At 35.7% G+C, this 24,614-nt stretch overlaps 1 protein-coding gene across 24 annotated transcripts in view; it reads left to right on the forward strand.

Moving 5' to 3' along the window:
* The window catches only part of AFDN (afadin, adherens junction formation factor), a 115,937-nt gene that overhangs the window by 40,723 nt on the left and 50,600 nt on the right, over positions 1-24,614 (forward strand). For 12 of the 24 annotated variants that reach the window (XM_088161429.1, XM_088161451.1, XM_088161432.1 and 9 more), the window contains exons 7-16: positions 2,412-2,523; positions 2,949-3,116; positions 4,508-4,552; positions 9,404-9,498; positions 10,238-10,500; positions 11,995-12,064; positions 14,248-14,363; positions 19,150-19,211; positions 20,080-20,285; positions 23,990-24,010. In XM_088161429.1, coding sequence (XP_088017555.1) covers positions 2,412-2,523; positions 2,949-3,116; positions 4,508-4,552; positions 9,404-9,498; positions 10,238-10,500; positions 11,995-12,064; positions 14,248-14,363; positions 19,150-19,211; positions 20,080-20,285; positions 23,990-24,010 — 1,158 coding nt within the window. The remainder of the gene's footprint in view (positions 1-2,411; positions 2,524-2,948; positions 3,117-4,507; positions 4,553-9,403; positions 9,499-10,237; positions 10,501-11,994; positions 12,065-14,247; positions 14,364-19,149; positions 19,212-20,079; positions 20,286-23,989; positions 24,011-24,614) is intronic. The other 12 variants (XM_088161435.1, XM_088161442.1, XM_088161441.1 and 9 more) reach the window with 3 other exon arrangements.

The following is a 24,614-nucleotide window of genomic DNA, read 5'->3' on the forward strand; positions in this document are numbered from 1 at the left end:
TCTCTATATAATACTTATCACAGGGGGCTTAATACTCAAACACTTATCTACTTTTTTCCAACAACTGCTTTGAAAGTTAAGTCTGAAGTTGCTACAGTCTTCATTTGAATGTCTTAGCTTGTATTTTCTGCATGTTTCACTGCATTTTAAATTAATAAATATAGAATGGAATGACACTATGATAATTTTAATATGTTTATGAATACACTCATGATGAAGCAGAGTATATTTTTTCCTAATTCTCAGTTTTGTGTTTCTTTCCATTTATAGACTTGATTCCAAAATTTGTCATATTGGGCTGGTTTGACCCATATCTGTTTCTTGTGCTGTTGCAGAAATCAGGGAAATGTCTGTGCTTGATCTCAAAAGTCTGTGTAAAAGAAAATTCACAAAAGCATATTTAAGTGCATCTGTTTTGAAAAACTCAAGCGAATCTCTACCCATAAGCCAAAACCCAGTCATTATACAGACTTATCCCCATGCTTTGCTATTATTCTAAAATGTAGGAATTTCAGTTTTGTGTGTGGCAGCGAACGTTGCTTCTCTGAAGTTCGCCTAAACCAGAGGTGCTTTCTAAAATGGCATCATAATGATTAGGAGCCTTCTGGCCTGCAGGAGCTCAGATACATGGTGTTCTGTATCTTTCTACAGATTTGGTCACAGACCTTTTAAAGTGAGGGATGTCTGAGTTGTCAGCTTACACTTCCTGAGAGAGGAGGGGAATGGCAACTGACTGGATGGATGAAGGGAGCAGTGCTTTTTGTGACCCCTCTTCTCTAGCTTGTCTCATTCACCATTGCTGCACTTAAACCCAGCACCGAGTACAGATGCTTATCCAAGTTCCATGGTAGAAGTAGTGTCAGGTTCAAGTAGCGTCTGTGCATTTGTAATACAGCTGTTTCTCTGACTTCACTGCATTTGATTTTTCTTTAGTTTCCTCCCCAGTCCAGTCTTGGTCAGGTCCTGGTATTGTGTGTATTTCGTGCATTGTAACTAGCTACCTGCTGTCTAAAGGGCTTTGGAATTTTAAGATTGTTGCTTGTTGAACATAGCTTGAAACACAGTGTTGCCTTAATTATCCCATATGTGGAATTGATTTTAAAATCTGAAATGTGAAATAGAGTAGTTTGGCAAGATAAGATTTGGTGTAGATGTGTTTCTGATTCCCTCTGGTTTATGCATTTTAATGCTTTCCTTCTTTTATAATATCTTGTCTATTTGAAAATCTAATTAAAGATAATTTAATTAGTCCTATGTTTAGCCAAGTTTTGCATAGAAAATGGTTTAGGGATATTACATACTTTTGATCTTAAATATAGTTGTTTCCTTCTTGGAAGGAGATGAAAGGATGTTTGAGGTGGATCTGTGAGAACTTGGTTAACACAGAAATGGGTGTGGAAAGGAGGGAACAAATGAGAATGGAAAGTCTCTAGAGGGCTGCAGCATAGTAGGGTGCTGTAGCCAATGGCTGCATCATTTCAGAAGGTCTTACCTTGGTCATGATTCTGTTCAGAGATGGGAATAATTTGGAGTAGCTTGTTTAAAATAGAACTGTCTATGAATTTAAATAACATTGTTAGGCTTACAAATGTGGGAATACAATATATTTTATTTTATTTTTTGATTCAGCTTCAGAAAGATCTGTCTTTAATAACTGTAATACTGCCTGTCATTGTTACTTGTTCTTGATTGCTGTGGGGAGCAGTAATGCATGAAATTACAGGCTGTGTCTCCTCTCAGATCAGATTTCATGAATCAAGGTTTCCCCCTTCCTCTGCCTTTTAAGGATATAGCTGTAACAGGTAGGAACAGTCTGTAGTTCTGTTCCAAAAGTATACTTGGTTTTGTTCCTTCCGTAGAGCTAGGCAGCATGAAGCACTTGTTTGAAATGCTCCAGTTGTGTCATTAGTCCCTTTTGGGTAAGACAAGGATGCAGCAGGCGTGACAGTCTTTGCCAGCTTGTTGTGTCTTTTCTGAAGATAGATATATATATATATATGTTATGTTAGCAGAATATTAGCAAAATGAAAGGCTGATGCCAGTGTGTGAAATAATAATAGAAAATTCATTTTGTTTTTTAACTATCATCACAGATTTTTTTCTCTAGCTGATGAGAAATTGGAATTTTTTTTTTTACTGAAAGAAGATCTTGCCTAGTTTAAGTGTAACTTGCTTTTCTTTGCTTTTTAGAATTATTTGATGTTATGGGAAGTGTGATTTAACTGTAGCAAGAGGTGAGAGAGGAGTGTTAGAAAACCTTGGAAAACAAAATATATTCCAAGTTACTGAATTCTTTGGCCTTATCTCTTTTTATAAACAACACATGCAAAAAAAACGTTATCAGAGAACATACCCCGAATGTTCTTCTAATTGTCCACTAGCAGCTCTGAAAACTGACAATTCTTTTTAAGGTCATGCTGCCTCCTGGTGCTCAGCACTCTGATGATAAAGGTGCTAAAGAAACTATTCTTGATGATGACGAGTGTCCATTGCAGATATTCAGGGAGTGGCCTAGTGATAAAGGTATGTCCAAAAACCTGTAAGATATTTCTGTGCCTTGCGTTGTAAGCCATGTTGTGGAATCCCTGTAAAGGAAGAAATTCTAACATACATTTTAGTGTATTTTGGTTTTGGGCCCTTAAAATACTAGGGAGTATTAGAGTTATTTACTGTTTTATTATGCTAATGAAACTACTGTTTGTAGTATTACATCATTAGATAGTAGAAAGGTTTTACATTTTAGCCTAAAGTTTCTAAATTATTCACTATGCTGAAGTGTGTTTTTAATCTGTGTGTAGTTATTTTGAAGTTAAAACTACTCTAAAGAAGTGACAAGGAATTTAGTAAGATAAAAGTAATCCAATGGGACACTTGCATATTAATAGATGTTGGTTGTGTGCTCATTCACTGGTAGTGTGACTCAAAGGATGTATAATACTGTGTTTTAGGAATACTGGTCTTTCAGTTGAAAAGGAGGCCTCCTGATTATGTCCCAAAGAAAACCAGGAAGATAACTGATGGAAAGCCATTAAAGGGGAAGGAAAGAGTTGACGGGTCTGGCTATGGCTCTTGCCTTCCTCCTGAGAAACTACCATACCTGGTAGAATTAAGTCCAGGTAAGAGTTCTGGTTATCTAATAAGCTAAATTGCATTATTATATAGTCATTTGGATTTTTCAAAAATAAGACATTCTTTGTAAGCACGAGGAACTCTCTGTGCCACAGAGAGGAAGTCTGTGCCACGTGAGTTGTTCTTCTGATGTCAGATTCCAGATTGGAGGTGACAGTTCTAAAGGTAGAGATGCATATTGCTGTAATATCAAAATATTAGCAACAAATGTTTGGAATGAAAAAAGGGGAGAAATTACTTACTAAGTTTAAATCTGATTTGCTTTACATTCACAAGTACACTGTAGCATACGTGGTGTTCGACAGTGCCATACATGGAAAATCGCGTTTTTTAACAGGACAAGAACATGAATTTTTAAATCAAACTTAGATGTTAAACATTTTTCAGCCTATACGGAACTTTCAAATCACTATCAAGGCTGAATTTTATTTTGGCATAATTAGAACTCGCTGGGCTTTGTGGTGATGTACAAGTAATTTTATCTAGGAACAGCCAGGGGGATTGATTGTGTATAGCACAACTACTGATAAAACATACACAAATTATGCTCTTAATTTCTGTCATCCTTATGTTCATAGATTTGGATATGGACTTTTATTTTTGGTAATTGAATTATATACAGCTGTTTTTCCTATTAAGTGTAACTTGAGTACACTCAGGTATTCAAGTAAATGTTACAGTTTGAAGTCTGGTTGTGTACCTTTTGGTAGGCAAGGTTGGAAATTGGTGCTGAAACCTTTGCTGGATCAGAACTAAAATAAAAAGGTTAAATTTATGGTCAGGTAGTGTGGGGGATTTTTTGGTTTGTTTTAAATCCAGATGAAATTATCAGTACACAGATTATATGAAATGTATTGTCATGCTCTACAGGTTGAACTTTGGTTTGCATATTAATATTTTGGGTTCTTCTAATAGTACTGTTGATTCCTTTTCTGGTTCCCTTACTCTTGGTGGGATTTTGTGCTTTATCATTAAAATGTTGTTCTCAGGCAGTGGCACGAGATGCCCATTAATGGAGAGAGCAAACCCAGTCCCAAGTGCCGCAGGTGTCAGTGCTATGTGCGGAGTTTCACACAGTGCCTGTGGGACTGACCTGTTGTTCGCGTTTTTCTTCTAACAGCTTGTTGTCACTTCTCTAAACAATAAGGATTGTTTCATTCAGTAGCTTTGTAGTACTGATGTCTTAATATTCCACACAGTTTCTAAAGTTGCAAGAGTTTAATGAACTTCATCCTTATAAATTGAATAGGTGTTGTCTGGCTTCGGTTTCACCCTTTCCTGTCTTTTCTTTTCTTGCCCTCCTCCGCATGTTCTGCATGGTATCTGTCCTGCTGGTGCTGCCTTCACCTGGGTCCTCTGCATGTGTTTCTAACCCCAGGGAGAAGGAATCACTTTGCCTACTACAACTATCACGCTTACGAAGGTAACGCTATATTTGATACTGTTCTCTCATTAGTCACTAAAAACTTCTCTGACTGTAAATCTTGTGTTTCTTTATGACAAATGAAGGGCTATCTTATTTATCTTAAGGGTTTTTTTCCAAGGGACTGCTGCTGTGAAGTAGTTACCTGTTTTGTCAGCTGCCATTTAATGATTTGATCTGTGAACAAACATCAAATAGATCATGAATGTGCTGTTATCCAAAGAGCTCAACCTTCCAGCTATGATTAACAGCTAAATTTCAGAGGGTGGTGTACAAGCAGTGTTGTAGTAGAACTAAAAGTACTTTGATCCATGTACTTGCAGAATTCTTAGTTAAAACAGTTGTTGGGTACATGGCATGGAACTTAATTGTCCTTTTCAATTTTTGACTGTGTTGATGCAGTGGATGAAATCTATGATGATTTTTATGTGAAATAGTGTTTGGGCCCCTGGGAAAATGACCTCACTTCCTACTCTGTGGTGTTCCATAGCATTCTTTGCTATTTCTGCTGCCTGGTTTGTCTAACATTAATGATCTAAGTTAAAGATTTAACATTTTAGACAGTAGAGACTTGTTCAGGTTTTTTATGTAGTGTTTGAAATTGATAACCTAAGGTACAAATCGTTAGAAATCTTTCATTCTCCTTAGAGTTTGGAGTAGTGTGCAGATGCGGTCTGGTTTGACCAAACAGGCACAAAGCCATTTTCTCATTGTGAAATGTCTACCAAAATATGTCTTTATTTTCCTTTTTTTTTTTTCTGTTTCCTCACTTTGTTTTCTAGACTGCTATAGAAAAAGTACATGTGGTAGATAGTGTTGCTCACCCTTTCCTTTATGGTTGCAGAGTGCAATACTGGTGTTCGGTTATGTGAATTGAATTCAGACTTCCATTTTACATTAATTTGCATTTAACATTGTTATTCCAGAGGGCAGAAAGGTTTCATAGAGTGTGCTGTGCTATGAAATCCTGGATGGGCTCTGCAGGAACACTTGACCATTAGCTAGGAAGAATTGAAATTTGGTTGCATGACACTGGAAAAAAACAAAGAGTTTTTAAAATCTTTATCTCAGTGTGTGAAAAAGAGGTCTTTATACTCTAAAGTCAGACTGTGTCTGTTTCTATAATAAATACAAGTATCTTAAGGATACTTGTATTTATTATAGAAATAACTGCAGTGGAAATGTCCTCCTGTCAAAACAGAGGCTGTTTATATTTTTGCAGAAGAACCTAGCAGACTCACTTTCATGCCCTGTGCAATTACAGAAATTCAGTAAGTTTACTAGTGAAGTCTGTCCAGTTCTTCTACTTCTCCACAGCTGCTGATGTTGCTGTCTGTATGACTGTTTCATTGACTGAAGATTCGATTCTGTATGGTAGAGGATGCACTTCAGTAGCTTGTGCTGTACATGTGGCAGCCAGCAATTGTCTCTGTATCCAAGTCATGTGAACAAACCAGTAAATTGAGATGAATCTGATAGTAATAGAAATAGACTGGATAGACTGAAGTGACATTCAGCAGCACTTTGAGTAGCTGATTCTGTCTGTATTATCTGTGAATATGGCTTTTCATGAGTTCAGGGATGGTAATAACTTCAGTTGTACATTCATAATATTTAAAGGCTGAGAAAAATGGCAAACCCCCATTATTTCAGATGTGAGCCTCAGAACTTACAAGCCTGAAATTAAAATTACAAAGCATAAAAAATAAAAGGGCATACCATGAGGCTGTTTTCCTTGCTTCATCACAAAAAAGAGCAAACTTGAGCTGTAGAGCAGATAGCAGTGGGAGATGTGGAGGACATGGAAGTGTAAAAACTTGGAAAGTAGAATTGCATAAGATTGGAGAAGTGGGAAGCTTTGGCCGGGGTGTTTTCCTGGCCAACTTTATTTCTGAAAACAGAACTGCAGTATGGCATGTGCAGCACTTTTGCACATGAGTTTGAAGGAGCTTTGTTGCTGTTACAATATAAAAAAAAGTTTACTATTGGCTCCTTCTTCTGGAAGTGCACATCTTGTCTGAAATTTAATAGTAGAATTATCTCCTGAATTCAACGTGGTATTTCAGATCCATCCCAACCATGTCCTAAGCTTATTAGTGTTGAAACCCTTAGTAGTTAGGCACTTGTACAGGAAATATACTTTTCAAGTGTAGACTTAACTAATTTTAACTCAATAGGTAACGTCCATTGTGTGGCCATTTTTGTTCAACTTTGTTTGGGCTTACTTGCTTTCAGTGAACTGATCTTCATAATTTAATTTGCTCTGGTGCTAAGTCAGTACTATTTCCCAGCATTGTTTCAAGCATTGGACTAGTGAAATCAATGGAAGTTATAATTTTCAAAGTGGTGTAGGATTCACCTTTTACTGGTGAAGTAAGACATGTAAAATATACATATATATATATATATCCGTGAAGGATGGCCTGTCTTTTTTTTCTGTTGTTTAAAATATGCATGTTTATGCTACAAACCACTGACTTGAAGTCCTTATAGTGACTATTCACTTCTATTCGCTACAGTGCTTTTTATAACATTACTATTTGAAGGGTGAATGGTGACTCTCAAGTGAATTAACCAAGTAACGAAATCTATTTGTATCACATGCTTTGTTATGATCAGCCTTTGTGGACTATCATGGCCTGGGCAGTAGGGCCTTTGCCATAGGTATAGTAGAATATATATCCTGCTGCAGTGAGTTATAAGGGATACAGTCCAAATACCATTTAGGTGAGGTTCTAGCTGTTGAAAGCCAGGAAATGCACTTTTCACTGTAGTATAACACAACTGTCCTTCCCTCCTGCATCCCTCCCCTAGAACAAAAAGGCTTTTCATTATTCTTAGGATTTGTAGTGATTATCTTCAAGATACCTTTTACTGTAGAAATTGCTCTTTATTACTGATGGAGTATAACAAGCCAAATAACTTTTAATAACTCCTTAAAACTTTCTCCTTTTTGTAGAAGAAAAAATTGCATCTGTATCTAGTGCCATGGTTTTAATACAAGGTGTGTTCCTTGCTACAGTGGACATTGCAGAGAAACAAAAATCTTAATTTGCATCAGCAGAAACACTGTGATACAAATATACATTTCTTGAGTAATTGTTGCTTGAAAGCACACGTACCTGGGTGCCAGTTTTGCCAAACTAGGATGTGGGTAGGAGGGTAAAATACTTTACTTTTGGATTAACAGGTAAATAAATGAAGGAGGTACTCTTAGGTTTTGATGTGTTGTGGGGAGACACAATAAAATTAATGGAATTTGGTGTAAGCAGCCAGATGCATTCAGTAATCTATTACATGTCTGCATTTAGTGATACTGAAGATGCAGCCATACAATTTCTGATTTAGCATTGCTAAGTATTTAAAATTGCACACAATTCAAATTGCTGAAGACATTGTACTAGCATTATCTTTTCTGGGTTACCATGACATTAAATGTAGGCCTCTCTAAACTCAAATACAGATATTTCATAAAAGGTTTATCCCTCTGCATGAAAGATGTTTAGAGGGATGAGTGGCCTTGTGATTAGTGCTTCTTTTGTGATGGATGACATACTAATGTTATGATAGTGTTTCTTTTTCAATAACTGCATATTACTGTAGTATCAGCACTTAACTTTAGTGTTTACAGTACCAGTCTGTGGACTAACTGTGCCTGGTGTCTTTATATCCCAATAATATCCCAACAGCTGCAGGGGAAGCTTATTAATAACTACCATTTTATGGTTAAGTGGTTTGAATTCTGATTTTAATAAACAGATTCTGGGAGTTTACAACTAGATTTACGGAGCTTCTGTTTTTACTGACTTTCACATAAAAATTTGAAGATAACTAGTGCCTACTGCAGACTGTATCAATGTATGTTCCATGGCTTTAATAACATTTTCTAATGCTTTTTTGGAGATAAAGAATGTCTTACCTGTGGAAATGAACAATGATTTCAAGTTTTCTTGTAGCCTCTCTTCTTTACAACTTTGCTTTGGAGAAGAGATTGGAGAGAAGTTAGAAATGACAGTATTACTTTAGTTTCCGCTCATATTTAAAGTTGTAGGATTTTCTGGGAAGTGGGGAGGATTTATATGTATGCCAAAAGCCATTTGTGTTAGCCTGTGAAGGCACCAGCTAAATTGTGTACACTTTGTATGTCCAGTGGATCTTGTGAAATTTTGTTCTATGTACATATTTCTGAAGGGAGTAGGAAGTTGGACTTTTTTTTTTTTACCTCATTTTCTGTGAGGTGAAAATACAGGTCAGTGGAACTATAAAGATAAGGCCAGAAGTGCTAAAGTCCTTTATATTAACACTAAAGCTCTCCTGGGTAGGAATTTTGTAGGATTGTCTTTTAATGTTCTAATTCAGCATCTGATGAATTAGAAACAGTTTGGTATGTGGATCACTTGACAGCAGATACTGCTGAGAACGTGTATTTTAGTAAGATCAGTAGATACTACTAATGTGGGGATCTGCAGATATTTTATTTTCTTTATCTTCTAAACCCAGGCTGGTATACCCATATAAAATCTTAGAGATTTACAAAAACCGTTGTATTGCTTAAACTATTAAGGAAATAGAAAAGCTTCTTCACATTATGTTCAGAGTAGTAGTTCTTGATTACTTTACTCCTTGCACTTGTAATCAACAGCTGCTCCAAGTAGGTTTTCTCTACTTTCAAGGCTCTTACATTATGAGGAACAACCAAGTTCCCAACAATCTGGAAACAATGTCACTCGTTTTTTGTTTTGTTTTTGTGAACATTGCTATTCTGAACTAAGTTGCAGTAAATGTGGAAATACTGTGTGAATGTTTGAACTTTATTAACTTGAAAATTAATATTTGTGGCTTGCTTTGCAGATGGTTCTGACTCCAGAGATAAGCCAAAGCTTTATCGTCTTCAATTAAGTGTCACTGAAGTTGGAACCGAAAAATTTGATGACAATTCCATTCAGGTATGGAAAAAAGCAGACTCACAGTACTGATTTGATCTCTGGTGTGTTATGTGTCATTGTGCAATCATAATAAAATATGCTGTAAATACCCTTCAAAGCTTGAAGGATAAAATATTGCTGAAATTTTGTATTAAGGGTCTTAACTAGCTGTTTTAATTTACTTCCACTCTTGATTTAAGAGAAGGGTTTTATTATTTTAAGTCAAGTTTTTATTATTTAAGGGGTTTATTTTTTAAAATAGGGTTTTCTTTTTTTGTAACTGGATCAAATAGTATGTATCAGTGTTATTGTAACTGCTTAATGCCTTTCAAATCCTAGGCTTAATCCCATAGAGGTAGGATTTTAAGAGTATAAAACAAACATATTTGTATGAAGTTAATGCCAGGTACCCTGGGTCCATGTCAGTGAAGTTAGTTGATTTATAATTATTTGCATTGTGAGATTTTGTATAAAACAGCAAGTGGAAGAAAACAGTATATAACTAAAGCAGTGAAAAATTTTTCATTAAGGGATATCTGCTGCACATGTTAGTTAAATGTGTGTTTTATTATTCTTGTTGCATTGAAAAATGAAGTGAAACTCATTGATTTTAGTACCCCTCATCTCTGTAAATTCATAATCAAACAAAGTTAAATAACTAATCTATAAATAGGGGAATCTACATCTTTTAGTCTTTGTTTTTTTTATTTTTGCTGCAGTATAATTTGATTTATACTATGTTAATTAATTTTATTCCTAGTTATTTGGTCCAGGAATTCAGCCTCATCACTGTGACCTCACTAATATGGATGGAGTTGTTACTGTAACTCCAAGAAGCATTGATGCTGAAACCTATGTGGAAGGTCAGCGTATTTCAGAAACCACCATGCTGCAAAGTGGAATGAAGGTTCAGTTTGGGTCCTCTCATGTATTTAAGTTTGTGGATCCTACTCAGGACCATATTATTTCCAAAAGATCTACTGATGCAAGTCTTATGGTCAAAGGTCCAAGACACAAAACTGGGTGAGTAAAATCGTGAGCCTTGGGAAAAAAAGACAGAATGAGAGCATTATAAATGCCCAGAGACTAGTGTGTGAACTCATTTAAAGTGTTAAATATATAATTTTAATACTTGAGCTCCACCTTGTGATTTTATGTAGGATTAACAAGTGCCTTTTTCATTGCGAAGTACTCAAGTTTTCTTCATGCTCACTTCTGTTTGAAAAACACTATAATGCCTTATATTTGCATGTATTTCACAGTTCATCCAAGCTCCAGGAAAAGTCAAGAAGCTGCTGAATGTTTTCAGAGTGTTCGGTTTTTGTTTTTTTCTCAGATAATAACTTTCAAGATTCCACTAAAAGGATTTGGAAATGAAGTAGTCATGAAATGAGACTTTTAAGATAGGGAACTCATATGTCTCAATGTAACAACCACTTTTTGTAGTGTGACTATTTACCCACTAGTTTCTGTGTTGCAGGGACTGACGTTCCAGAAGTCTACCCTGTTGTTTCTCATTTGTATTTTTGATAGGTGCATGATAAAAATACTGATCATAGATACTGTGACTCATAGGGGTTCGGGTGTTTTGTTCAATGGCTATAGAAATACTCAGAAGAAACAATCTTAAAATCAGTTTGTGTAGGAGGGGGAAAAATAACAACATCCTATTTTCCGTCTTCTCTGGGTCCAAATTAGGCTAGTATTGTTAATATATACATTATTGTATAATGTCATTTATAAAAGTAACAAATGGGCTTGGAGATGAGTGAGAGAGATACCTAGGAAAAGAAGCTTATTTCCTGAATTAACATAGATGTATGCTTTAACTATTTTTATCTTTTCTCTACTGTATTTTCTTATGGAAGGACACTGTGCTTTTTGTAGGCCCTGTTTGCAGGAAGACCTCCAGCCATGTGGCTGTCATGTAATATTCTTGCTAAATCTTGAGTTTTCTGCATTTAGCCTGCAGATCAATAAATAAGTGCTCTTGCAGATTTACAGTCAACTGGAAAGCACTGTATTACTGCAGAGCTTTATCCGGACAATAAAATCTATGGCAAAGGACTGTTGCAGCTTGAACAATCAAGTATTTTTAAAAATCTTTAGAATAAGGAGATAGTAATATGCATTACTATGATTTATGAATTATTTATGTGATGTTGTACATTTAATACTAAAGAGCTGAGTAAAAAATTGTATCTAGTCTACTGTAGCGAATGCAATGCCTTGAACATGTTTTAGGTCTATTATGTTTATGTATATTTATATTTTCCCACTTGCCTGGGAAGAAATTAACTAAGACTCTGCTTTTGCAAATGAAATTACCTTTATAAATATTTTTAGGCTTTATTAATATGAAGAATTAATACAGTATTAGAAAAAGTTAATATTAACTGGACTTATGGTATAACCCTTGAATTTTAATTTACTAATTTTAGTTACTGTGTTCCTTGTTGGTTAAAGTTTTAACAATATCATTTCTAAAACATACTGGAAATGTTATCTTGCTTATAGAGCTGTCCAGGAAACCACATTTGATCTGGAGGGAGATATTCACAGTGGAACAGCATTACCAGCAAGCAAGGTATTGTATTATGACTGAGTTAGCCATAAATAAGAGCATGTGTAAGTTAAATCAAAATTACAATATCAGTAGTATTTGAGGAAATGTGGCCAATTTATCAGTCTCCTCAGCTGTTTTTCCTTGTGGATGGGCTCAGATATTATATGCATTATTATTTTAGATTTGGGTTGGTTTCTTTTCCCAAAACCCTTTTGTTTAAATTTGTATTTTGTTAAAATTGTATTATAAATTGGGCATGCATCTCATGTCAAGAATAGTAACATTTTTTTAGAAAGATAGATAAATTCTCCAAACCTCAAGTAGTTTTTCCCCGAATTGACTTATGGAAAGCAGATTACATGCAGGTAGAGATTCTTGTTAGAACTGGCACATTGTAACCTCCTGTGTGTAGCATATGGCTGTTGTCATTTGTGACGGGGTAAATAAATGTTTTATATAAAATGTGAAAGGGCGTTCAATTTTAATTTAACTAGGCTTTTAAAATTTAATGGATGTGACTTTAGACTTCAATAGAGCGCCTGTACACACATTGACTAAACAAACTGTCTGTGCAGTCATAATTATAAACATTTTATGAGGTGATAATCTTTTATTTCTTTCTTTCTGCACTTTCTGTTAATAGATTTTGTGTCAGAATTGCATTTTCCAAGAGCAAACAAATAGAGTAAATGACACGATGGTTAATGCCTTACTTGCTATGATCACATGCCTCAGATGAAATGAGAGAATGAATTATTTCAGCAGTATGAAATGGAGTAATCTTCCCAGAACTGCACTCTCTTTTATGTTTGATTTCTAGTATTAGAAAGCTGAAATGCTTGTAAATATTTAGTAATACTAATGCAGCAGTGTAGGTATTAATAACTCTGATAGCTTTTGAATGTATTTTTAGTCTTATTTGTTTTCTTACGACAGTCTTTTGATTCAGTTTCTCTACTTTCTTTGTAGCATCGGATAGTGCTTTCTTTTATCTTACATATATCTATATATATATATCTTTATATTCTTCATCTACTTCTGATAGGAATTTTAGTGATATTTTAGAAGGAAGAAAAGAAACTTTGTAAACTAATAAAATATCCTAAAATTTTTCAGAGTAAGAGTTTCTGGCTTTAAGACATAGCATACTTCATATCCTATTCATAGTCACTAGAAAAATACTTCTCGTGGGCCTAGGGATTGATGGGAAAGTTTAGTTTCATGTTTAGTTGTACTGTTTGAGACTGTGTATAACATCTTGTTAAAGCACTGATGAATCATTCATTTTCTAACACTTGGTCTCTTCTAAGTTTGCTTTTCTGTTTGGAAAAGGGGTAACAGTAAGTTTAATGAAAGTTCTCTGAGACGTGGTGGTGAAAAGTGATTTAGTTCAAGTTCTTGCTTTGGGATGCACTTGTTGACAGATTTTCCTTTGTTGAAGCAACTTATTTAGTCCTAGAAATTTCTTATGAAATGTTGAAACACTTTCTATTTTATTGATGTCGTGTTTTTTATTCTTTATGCTGAAAAAGATTACTATTTATTTTGCTGCTTGAAGCAGCATGTTTGTCCCATTCCTGATAAGATTTGGTTGAATTAGAAATCATAAATTAAAAGCTTCATTCAGCTTCCTTAAGGAGCATGAGACACCAAAAGAAAACAAATGGTACATAAAAAACCCCCACAGTTTGAATTGCTCCTTCTTGTCTTGGAAGTTTTGTTCGGCCTGCCAGATCAGACTTTGCTTAAGATCAAGATAAATTATATTATAGATTAGTAGTGCAAACACTTGGAACTATTGCAGAAGCAGAGTGGGGGAGCATGACCAGTTTTAAATTTGTAAATACATTTAGCTTTATCTCTTACCTAAAGTTTTGATTCCCAACTCATTCTTCCTTTGTATTGTAGCTATGCAACTTTTGATTAAAGATGTTTGAAAGCTGCATTATAAATTCTAGCAGTGCATTAACAAAGAGCTGCTCCTAGCTGGCCGTTGTTGTCTGTTGAATTGGAAGCAGGCTCTTCAGTGCTTCTCTGTGGTGAAAACGCCTGCTGAGCTGTCGTTCTCTGTGCCATACTCCCTTCTTCTGTTTCCCCATCTCTCTTCAAGCCTCAGACCTCAGCTTTGTTTTAGTGGTACTAGCACAAGTACTGGCTCGTGCAGTGCTTGCATGCTAAGCACTTGTCCTGTTGTTTTGAATTAGAGCACCAGCAGGCTGGATGGTGACAGGACATCATCTGCATCCAGCACAGCTGAGCGAGGAATGGTGAAGCCAATGATCAGAATAGACCAGCAGGATTACCGGAGACAGGACAGCAGGTAGGAAACGTGGGATCCATTGCTCCTCAGAATCGAAAGAATTGATTTGTTTTTCCAGTAGACCAAGTGCTGCGTTAAAGTATTTTAAATGATCTGGGTTTCAGTATGGAGAATGAGATTTCCTTTGAGGTAATTCTCCAAATAAACCCCGGGATTAACAACCAAAGCAAAAAACTTCACAATACTTAAAAAAACCCAAAAACTTCATCCTTTGCTTCAGTATTCTGTTATTTGTGGCTCTCTTTTTGTAAAGTCAGGCTGATAGTCATGTCACATCATTGGTGATTTGTGGTTAGACATGCCAAATGAAATGAAAAACTAATTACTTAAAATTTTCATTTGTCAATGGCAATATGATTTACTCTGGAGAGTGAAATTACATTGACATTTCATGAAATAGGCATTATTACAAATATTGCATTACATGAAATAGACATTGGTATGTCTACTGTGCTGCTGTCAGCAGGCGTGGAGTTTTAGTCCTTGAAGATACTTAAAACCTGACTGGACAGGGTAGTGCGTAACTTGCTCTTGTTGACCCTGTTTTGAGCAGGGAAGTTGGATCAGATGATTTCTAGAGTCTCCTATCACACCTCAGCAAATCAGTGAGAATGTGAATAGATTTTTTTTTCAAATCTTTCAAAAAATACAAAATTGCATTGCTGTCTACATAAATTAACTTTTAAATTTAGGTGAACAGCTCTGATAAATGGATGAAAGGTAAGGTAAATGTGCTGCAGGGTCAAAACGTGCAGTGATCTGACTTGTAAAACTTGCAGTATGAAGCTTTTTGTACCTTTAAGTTGATATATTATTCACTATTATTCTCAGAAAAGAGAATTCAGAGATGTGAGTGGCAAGAAAAAAGTACACTCCAAAAAGGGCAGAAAATTGTGCTTCCACTTGAATGTTCAAGTGTTCTATAGCAGGGGCATCTTTTAAATACTTTCACTGAAGATAAACTAGAATGCAACTCAGTTCTACTCTGCACTCTCTTGTTAGAGTGCCTGGTAACCTTCAGATTCTTTTTTAGAATTTTATTAAGGTTGTGAAGATTTAACTCCTTGAATTACTAGCATTTTAATTGCAATTTCCTCATAAAAGTTGAACAAAACTTCTTTCTGAACTTTTTATAGCCTGTCAGAAGTTCTTGAGGCTTCTACTGATAATGCTTTTTGATCTGTGCCTCTTTATATGTATGAAGTTTATTGAATTTCTGTGAAGAGGATTATCTTATATTGTAGTTCTGTATTTCAAAAACAGCCATCTGTGAGCTGTGTCTTGGTTTCATTTTGTTGGGGGTTTTTATCTTCTTAAATTCCTTCTAAAGAGAGTACTTGTTGCTAGTTTTTATAGAGATTTTTTTTCACCATGGTTCCTGTGTGCAGAAAATATTTTTAGAGGCATCTAGATCCCACTTAAATTTGTGGTAACTACAATCTCAGATCGTCATCACCAGCCCTGACACTGATATTTCAGTATATATCTTACATGTCTGTACTATGTGTTGTGTAATGAGTCTTATTTATCTAAATACAGCACTTCTATCATGTGCTCTTCCTCAGATACATTCACTGTGTTCATGAGAATAACAAATCAACAAAGTCAGGATGTCAAATTAGGACTTGGCAAATTGGGAAATGAGTTGCCTGAATACATGGAATTCTTCCCCTTTGTGGATATATTTTGTGGACCTTTAGTTAGTTTTCCTCTGGGATACTCTGGTCTCATTTTGTAAACTCTAAGGACAGTAATTGTGAACTGCTTGATTAGTTTAAAAAATCAAAAATTCTTCACTGGCAAGTTTCAGGTTCTTGTTACTGTACAACTTCCAGGCCACACTAAATATTCTTGTGCATATTCTGTGTTCATCACTACTCTATAAGAGTGAATAATAAGACAAATAAGACTTTCTTCCAGTAACTCACTGAATGAGTTGAAGACCAAAGATTAGAACTTGGCTGCTATGTTTTTTTCATTTTTAGAAAGAAAAAGAATTGAGATCTGAGAGCATAACTCCAGTTTACTTACTAGGTATGATTGTTCTGATTGTAGTCTGATTCTTGGAAATCAAACATGATGACTATTCAGTTAAGGATTATGGTCATACATGCTCATTAGATAACTGCCTACAATTAATATGAGAAAAGATAATTTTTTGCCTTGGATACCTTTCAGGAGTTGTTCAAGATGTATTTGGTTGGGAAAAGGTGTGAGGATATGTAAGTAGTGTTAACTGAATACAGATGCTTAGCTGATTCCTTGCTTTAACATGCCTTAAAAATTTACACATAGCTAGTATGCTGACTAAAGCAATCAAACAAGGGTGTTTCATTTTTTTATTCAGTTCATCAGAGACAATCTAGGAGAATACAGAAATATCAGGAGAATGCATTATTGCTTTTAATGCTATTTTAAAGTGTAATATTACCTGACACTAAGAAAGGAGGCAACTCCTATCAATATTTTATGGCCTTCTAAACCTAACTAGACTTTCAGACTGGTTTAGCTCAAAGAATTTCATCACCACAGAGAGGCTTTATCTATAAGAGCATAAAGACAATAGGCACTTAAAATGTATCCATTAAAATGTACTATCATATCAGAAGCACAGAGAATTACTTCAACTTAGATTTCTAATGTGCAAAGCTTAATTAGAGAGTATTTCTTCTGTGTATTTTTAGGGGAAGGAGGAAGATGGTACGGGGTTGGAACTAGATGATCGTCAAGGGCTCCTTCCAACCCAGGCCATCCTATGAATCCATGATTTGGTGGGAAACTCCTATTAGGGTAGTTAAATAGTTGTTTACTGCATCAGTTCCTAAACACCTAATTTACAGATTAAATTAACAATTTTAAAAGAATACTTTTATTCATTTATCTCTTATGGCCAGTTTCCAGAAGTCTGTAAGCAATCTTGCATTAATATCAGGTCTCATTATTTGTGACACATTGTCTCTTATTGGCTGGGAATCCAATTCATCTGTTTGTGCTGAAACTGATCAATATAATTTTGTTCTAAGGAAAATAAAATTAATCATCAGCTGAAATCTGTTACTGGTTTACTAGACAATTTGTTAAAATATTTCTGTCTCTTACTAACATTCCTATAATGAAAGATAAAAAATTTCTCAGGAGTTGCCACTGTAGTTCAGTTTTAGAATGCTGTGTATTAATATTTTTTCTATGGAAGTAATTCTCAGTGAAGATGGTGTACTTTTGACAGTGTGGAAGTAGTGACAAATTAGTTCATTTTAAATTTATAGCAATAATATTCACAAAATACTACAATTTACACACCAGCTGTGTGCTTTTCATAAAGACAGCATGCTGTCATGTTTGAAATGTAATTGAAATGGCAGAAATTTGTGTACATACTGCCATGCTGTGCCTGCTATTCCTTAACTTTCAACTCCCCCAGAAGTGGGATTTGCTGAGCACTTCTTATAAGAAGGCATTATCTGAGTTCTAAGGCATAACCTGAGTTCTCTGCAGAATTAAGGTTTTGCAAGTTTGTAAAAAAGCAAGCAACCAAACAAACCCCCACCAAAACCCAAAGGTACCCCAGATTTTTTGATTCAATATGCTAAAATTTAGTTTTAGATCTTTTGACATCAGCCATCAAAATTATATTGTGGATTTTTACTACAGGAGATAAGACACTGAAAGCCTTTATTTAGTTATCTCTGCCTTGTGGCATAACTAATAATCTTCATGAGAATGAGGTTAATATAATTATATTACATTCCCTTCTTTATCAAAGTTGTTGGGGTAAATAGAAAGCTGCCTGTTGTGGTAAAAGTGGTGGTTAAAATATGGTTAAAATGGTTATTGCCGAAGTTAAGCTTTTGCTCATTTCCTAAACATAGGTGTCCAGCTGCAGAGAACAGCTCAGGTAATGCCTTTGCTTAAGGCAGTAATGATTGGATGGAAATAAGGATAAGGTTTTTCACCCAGAGTGTGGTTGGACACAGGAACAGGCTCCCCAAAACAGTGGTCACAGCATCAGTCTGACAGGGTTCAAGAAGCATTTGGACAATGCTCTCATGCATATGCTGAGACTCTTGGGGCATTGTATGCAGGGCCAGGAGTTGGACTCAAAGATTCTGATGGGTCTCTTCCTACTCAGGGTATTCTGTGATTCTGTGAAATACACACTTAGCCTTTTGCAGGCACCAGGAAAGTCAAATCTCTGTTCAGGTTGCTACTCTGTGATTTCTCTGATAGGTTCTGGTAAGAAATAGCTCTGCAGTCAGTTTTAGTGAGGACAATTCTGGGGCTGATTGCTGTTTCTTAATGTAGTGTAGCAACAGCTAGGTGGGGGTAGGTACTGGGTTTGACCTCCTTTCCCTCTTTACCAGAAAAAAGGATAAATAGGTTGACTAAGTCTTCATAAATTTTGAGGGCATGAAAGGCAGCAAAGTACATTTGTTGTAACCAAGCTGTGTTTCAGGCAAAGCTTCATTCAATTTCTTTCATGTGTCCATGAATAATTTGTTATTTGAATCCTGTCAATGGCAGATGGCAAACTGATCCTATGGATATGCTGTGCAGTGCACAAGAGGGTGTAATATGACAGACTCCACGGTTCAAGTCTGTATTTTTATCTGTTGTGATCCTAGCAAATACAGCTTGAATGATTCTGGAGGAAAGGTAAAAAAAGGGTTCTGTGGAAGGTTGTTGTGTCAACATTTGGAACCAGTGTATTTGGAGAAATATATAATTTTACAATAATTAATATAATTCATGTGGATTTTTTGTTTCAATTTTTCTCATCTTTCTTTAGATCTCAGGATACCCATGGACCAGAACTGATACTCCCTGCCAGTATTGAATTCAGGGAAAGCTGTGAGTAGATTGTGAAGTTACAGTGCTAACCTGTTAATGTATTCTTCTATATTGTAATATTTCAGTCTGTTTGAAAACTTAAGGGTGATTTAAGTAAACTTAAAGTAAAGAAACTTTGACTATACAGGTGCTAGACAGTCCAGTAGTATAACTTGTTTTGTTGGGAGGGTGAACAGATACTTTAGATACTGAGGCATGTTCATGCATACCTTAATTCTGATTGCATTTCAACTCCTTATCTCCAGATATTCAGATTAAACGTGAAAAAAATTTTAATCCCATCTCCTCAACAGTACCTTGGATTCATTATCTTCTATATAGTTCTCTATGCCTTGTGTAATAGATGGTGTCTTGGTCAAAATCAATTTTCTATAAAATCTGATTAGGTATTTAGAGTTTAATTTTGTATAATCTTGGTCCCCAGGTTAAGGCCTCAGATCTGGTAGAAAAATAACATCCTAGAGATTGTCCATACTTCAAATATTTGAAACGAAATTGATTCATGAGGAACTGATTTTTAAAAACTGATTTTTATTAAAATGAGAGCTTTGTTGGGGTAAAATGTACAAAATAAATCTTGCGTTTGCCTGTTCCCTTGAAGATGCACATTTTCAGTAGATGGGAAATAGTACAGAAATGTTTCCCAGTGATCAGATTTTCTGGCTTTATATAAAAGTGTTTTGTTAGTGTGTCTAACTAACTGTAGTACATAATAGGCGACTCAGAGTTCAAATTCCTGTAAGTTGCTCCCCCTTCCTCTCCTTCTCCTGAAGAAAATCCTTTAGGCTTCAGGTTACGAAATCGTTTTCTTTCATTTTCTTTCTGTCTTTGGATTTACAACATGCTGTTTCTTTTCCTTTGTCTACAGCTGAAGATGCCTTCTTATCTGCCATTATAAATTACACAAATAGCTCGACAGTGCATTTTAAGCTGTCACCAACATATGTTTTGTATATGACATGTCGGTATGTATTGTCCAGCCAATACAGACCTGACATCACTCCTGCTGAGCGTACTCACAAAGTCATTGCAATAGTCAACAAGATGGTGAACATGATGGAAGGAGTGATACAGGTGAGTTACTCTGCTGAAACATGTCAAGCGAATTACGTATGTTTTGTTGATAATCTAGCCAACATCTTAGCTTTTTTCTTAGTCTGACCCTTAACCGTAGTTGATTAAACAGTAATACCTGCATTGACTGCCCTTACGAAGGGGATTACCTGCATTCACTGCTTTTATGTCAGTGAATAATGTCAGTGATAAGAAACTCTCTCCTGAGCAATGTGGGAAGTTGGGGAGTGGCTGTTGCTCTGAAGATTGTTCTCTGACAAGAGGTGACTCTTTTCTAGAAGGTAAGATCTTTGCAACCATTTCTGGCTGTGAACCCTTGTAAAACAAGTTGGATGGGCTTATTAAAAAATACTGTATAGGTAGCATTTGTTTGCACGGATTGATACTTGAAATGAACACACTGAAAAGGATCATGACTTTTAAATTTTGACCCTCTTACTTTTACAACTTTTGTAACACTGAAAATGGTTGGACATCTTGAACATAAAAGTGGACATAAGACTTGGACATCCCGAACCAAGCTGACACAACTGCTTTGTAAAGAGAAATACCAGTTCTCAAATATTCCAACATTTTATATGTAGCCTAACACTCTTGCTACTATATGTGCAAGACTTCTACAGAATGGCAGGGGGAATTCTGTTTTCTGTAGAAATGCAGGATAAGACCCACTGGGTTGTCTATGATATTAGACAGTACCTTGTGTTGGTGTAGCTTGCATTGATAAAACAGACTGGTCATTTTCTCAAAAAGGAGTGCTAGTTCATGTATCCTCAGTAATTAATTAATTAATTAAACTTCTTTGTCTGCAGGCTTTTCTCAGAAGAAAAATTGAAATCTGTTTCTATATTTATTAAAACAGGTGTGTTTGTTGCAAATAGTGCTGCCAGAGTAGCAGCAAGGACCGTGCTACACTAAGGCATAACGAATATGTCAGTCCTGCTTTAGACAATTTACAATACAAGTGTTACACACAGCTTGATTAAGGGAGAGTAGGAAGGTAACAGGAGTGGCATGAAACTGACAGCAAACCAAAGTTGTTCAGCTTCTGTTCAGGTTTGGGAAAGATTTAGTGAAGTTTTCAGCAGGAGAATGTTAGCTCTAGACATCTGTATGATCTTATATAACAGGCTCCCACCTTTTGCAGGAAAGATGGGAGGAAATGCTGGTGTTGAGGACACTTTCCAATAAGAAAGTAAAATTTGCCTTCTGTGTACGTTCCAAAGTTGATCAGAGACTGAACAGCAGTTTGCTTTTGAAGTGAAGAACTAGAATATTGCTTTGAATCTTCATGATGTCAGTCATTTGAATCTTGATGTCACAGTCAATGGATATTCGATAAAATTGAAATCGTATCAAAAATTAATATTTAGGCTCTTTTATTAAAAAAAAAAACTGTGGAAGAGAGGAGACTGTGGCTATAGGGGAGAAGATGAACTGGCAAGAATCTGCCCATAAGCAATTCAGGGACTAGAATGGAAAGTAAACAGAAGGATAGGCTTCAAATATAAAATGGAAGTTACAGGTGTGAATCAAAAAGTCACTAAGTTTATATAACTAATATATACTAGTTATAAAGGACCTAAAAAGAGTTGTAGTGACAGAGGCGAGTACAGTGGGAAAACAGAGAGAAAGTTTTCTATTCTTAGTCTTGAATGGCTAACAAGATGTCTGCTAGAAGATTCTGGGGGGGTGGACTCAAACATCAGTTTGATTTGAAAACAAATCAAAGCTAGAAAGTAGATTATCCTGTGAAAATGTTTATTAACCACGCTGAGAAGGGCTTCCCAAGTCACATGCAGCCTTGTGGTTGTAAGCAAACGTATTTTCTATAATCCTGCAAATACCATTACAAAACTGTTAAACCCAACTGTTTGTCTGGACTATCCTTTTTGAAATGCCATTTCTACAGCCTTGTAACTTCAGCTGCAATCTAATCTCCAACCTAAATTTTAAGTAACACATTAGCGAGGAAGCAGTGTTTGTGGTTTGTGAAGGATCTTGCCTAGTTGCAAGAAATCAACTGAAAGCAGTCAGACGTTGCATAAAAATTGGGAGGAGGTTCATTAAAATGTCATGGTGAAGGAGCCAGAGGAAAGGGGGGAAAATATACCTGTGACAAAAGAGTAAACCTTTAGTGAATTTCAAGGTTAATAGACTGAAGGCAAAGAAATACAGCAATTCTAATGACCAGTAAAATGTCTTTAGCTTGGACCTGTCTTAGTGGAATAGAAACAGTACAAGCAGTACAAGCTAAGTCAAATTACTTCATCTAAGGTTTAACATAAATGGTTATATTTATGGTCACAGTCAAATTACCATGTAATAAATTGTACCACAATAGCTTTTTTTGTGTGTCTTAAGTGGAAAGCATTCCTGACTGAAGGGGATCTGGTGGTATGAGAGACAGAGAAAAATGAGAGGCAAGGGAAGAGAAGCACCCAAAACAAAAGTAGTGCAAAGGTGCACAAACTCCTGTGCTGTGTTGTGGGAGTAGATCCGAATTTTACCAGCCTAAATCAGAAAGCTATGTTTGTGAAGTTACTCAATAAATACTTGCTAACAAATGAAATCTGTGACTTCATATATAATATTTGTATTCAAATATTAAAGATGCCTTTGTATGAGATAGGTAATAAAGTAGGAGAGATCTATGAAAAGGCTCAGTGCTTTCAATAAAAAAGAAGGATTAAAAATTCAGTTCATATAAAAAACCCTTTTTTTTGTATCCTTATTTTTTTTTCCCAAATCATTCTCTGGCATTTTTCATCCTTTTTAAATTTTAACATTTGTTTGTAGAAGAAGCATTTCCTTTTGTTCTGTGCCAACACATCTTCAGTCAGTTAAAAGCACTTTTGTTGGAAAGGGGGAGGAAAAACAAATCAGTAATTTGGTGTTTTGAGCTCTAACTAAGATTAAAATATTAACACCTCAAATATGTGCATCTAAGCTCACTGTGTTGCAGGTGGGGGAGAGTGATCTGAACAGAAAGCAAAAAATAATTAAGAGCTCAGTTCTAAATAATCAAACATCTGGTGGGTTCTTTTTTTTCTTTTAACTCAGTGTAGCTTTATATTTACCAACATTTAAGAAACTCAGTGTGGTATTTCATTTGACTCTTCTGTTGTTTCAAACAGTCTTTTTGTTCTTTAATTGAAAAGTCATGTATTAAATCTGTCCTAGGTGTTCTATGTATTTTGTTGCCTTTGAATGTTGTTTGGTTGTTTTTTGGTTTGTTTGTTTTTTTTTTTTTCTTTCTATTTGGATGGGGGGGTTTCTGTTCCCTCTTTGTGTGTGTTTGTATATTGTCTCTACTGCAGCAGTGTGGGCAAATGGCTCCCAGGATCTGTTGTTTGGATGAATAGTTACCCCATTGCCTGCAAAAATTTCTTCAAGGTTTCTCTGGCACACTGAGCATGGAATAACCAGTCTGGGATTGCAACTAGTATAAGGCATTATTTCCTTGAATTAGTCATGACACGTAGGCACTTCAGTTTGTAGCTGTTGTGCTACTGGTCCTATTAAAATAATTAATTTTTTAGAAGGAGCTCAGTTGCATTGTAGCTACTGATTAATGCATCTGTGTATAACTGTGAACATGTGTTGTACCTTCATATTTAGTGTTTGATTTCTAAAGCTTTCATGATTGTTCACAAGTTTCTTTCTTCTATTCTGTTTGATTTCCTTCGTCCGTTTTTCTCCAGGAGGTAGACCAGGTTGATCAGGTAGGATATATTTGCTGGGAACTGATCCTAGCTATGTTGGCTTAGCTCAGTTTCTCATGCTGCTTCCATATCAAAATACAATACTCAAACAACTGGACTTGAACAGTTCATAACACTCATTCAGCAACTGGAACATGCAGTACTAAAATCCTTTTTTGACTTTGCAACTTTTACGGCATTCCATAATTTCTGCTTAACGCACTTCAATGTGGATATGAAATGACCAAAGTTCTTTTTCTTCCCTTTATTTTCTTTTTTTGTTGTTTGTGGTTCCTATTCTTTGGATTTCATCTGAGGTTGCCTGTCCTGGCATTTGTGGTCGGGAGATGGTGAGATAGATCAGTACTTGATACTGAATCACATGGCATCAAAGCCAGTGAGCGCAGTATCAGCGTGGCAGTGGGCGGTAGTGAATATGCGCTTAAAAGTGCACAGATTACCAGATACTGCATCTGCTAAGCTCTTAGCACTGTGTAATTAGATGCTTACACTGTGGCTTTCATTGATATGGCTATTGGCAATTTATTAGCATTTCATGTGTTCAGTGAACATGTAAAAATTGAACTCAGTAGTTACAGAAATTGTGGTATTATGTACAAACATT

This window comes from Sturnus vulgaris, chromosome 3 (assembly GCF_052056855.1).
Source record: "Sturnus vulgaris isolate bStuVul1 chromosome 3, bStuVul1.hap1, whole genome shotgun sequence".
Classification (NCBI taxonomy): Eukaryota; Metazoa; Chordata; class Aves; order Passeriformes; family Sturnidae; genus Sturnus; species Sturnus vulgaris.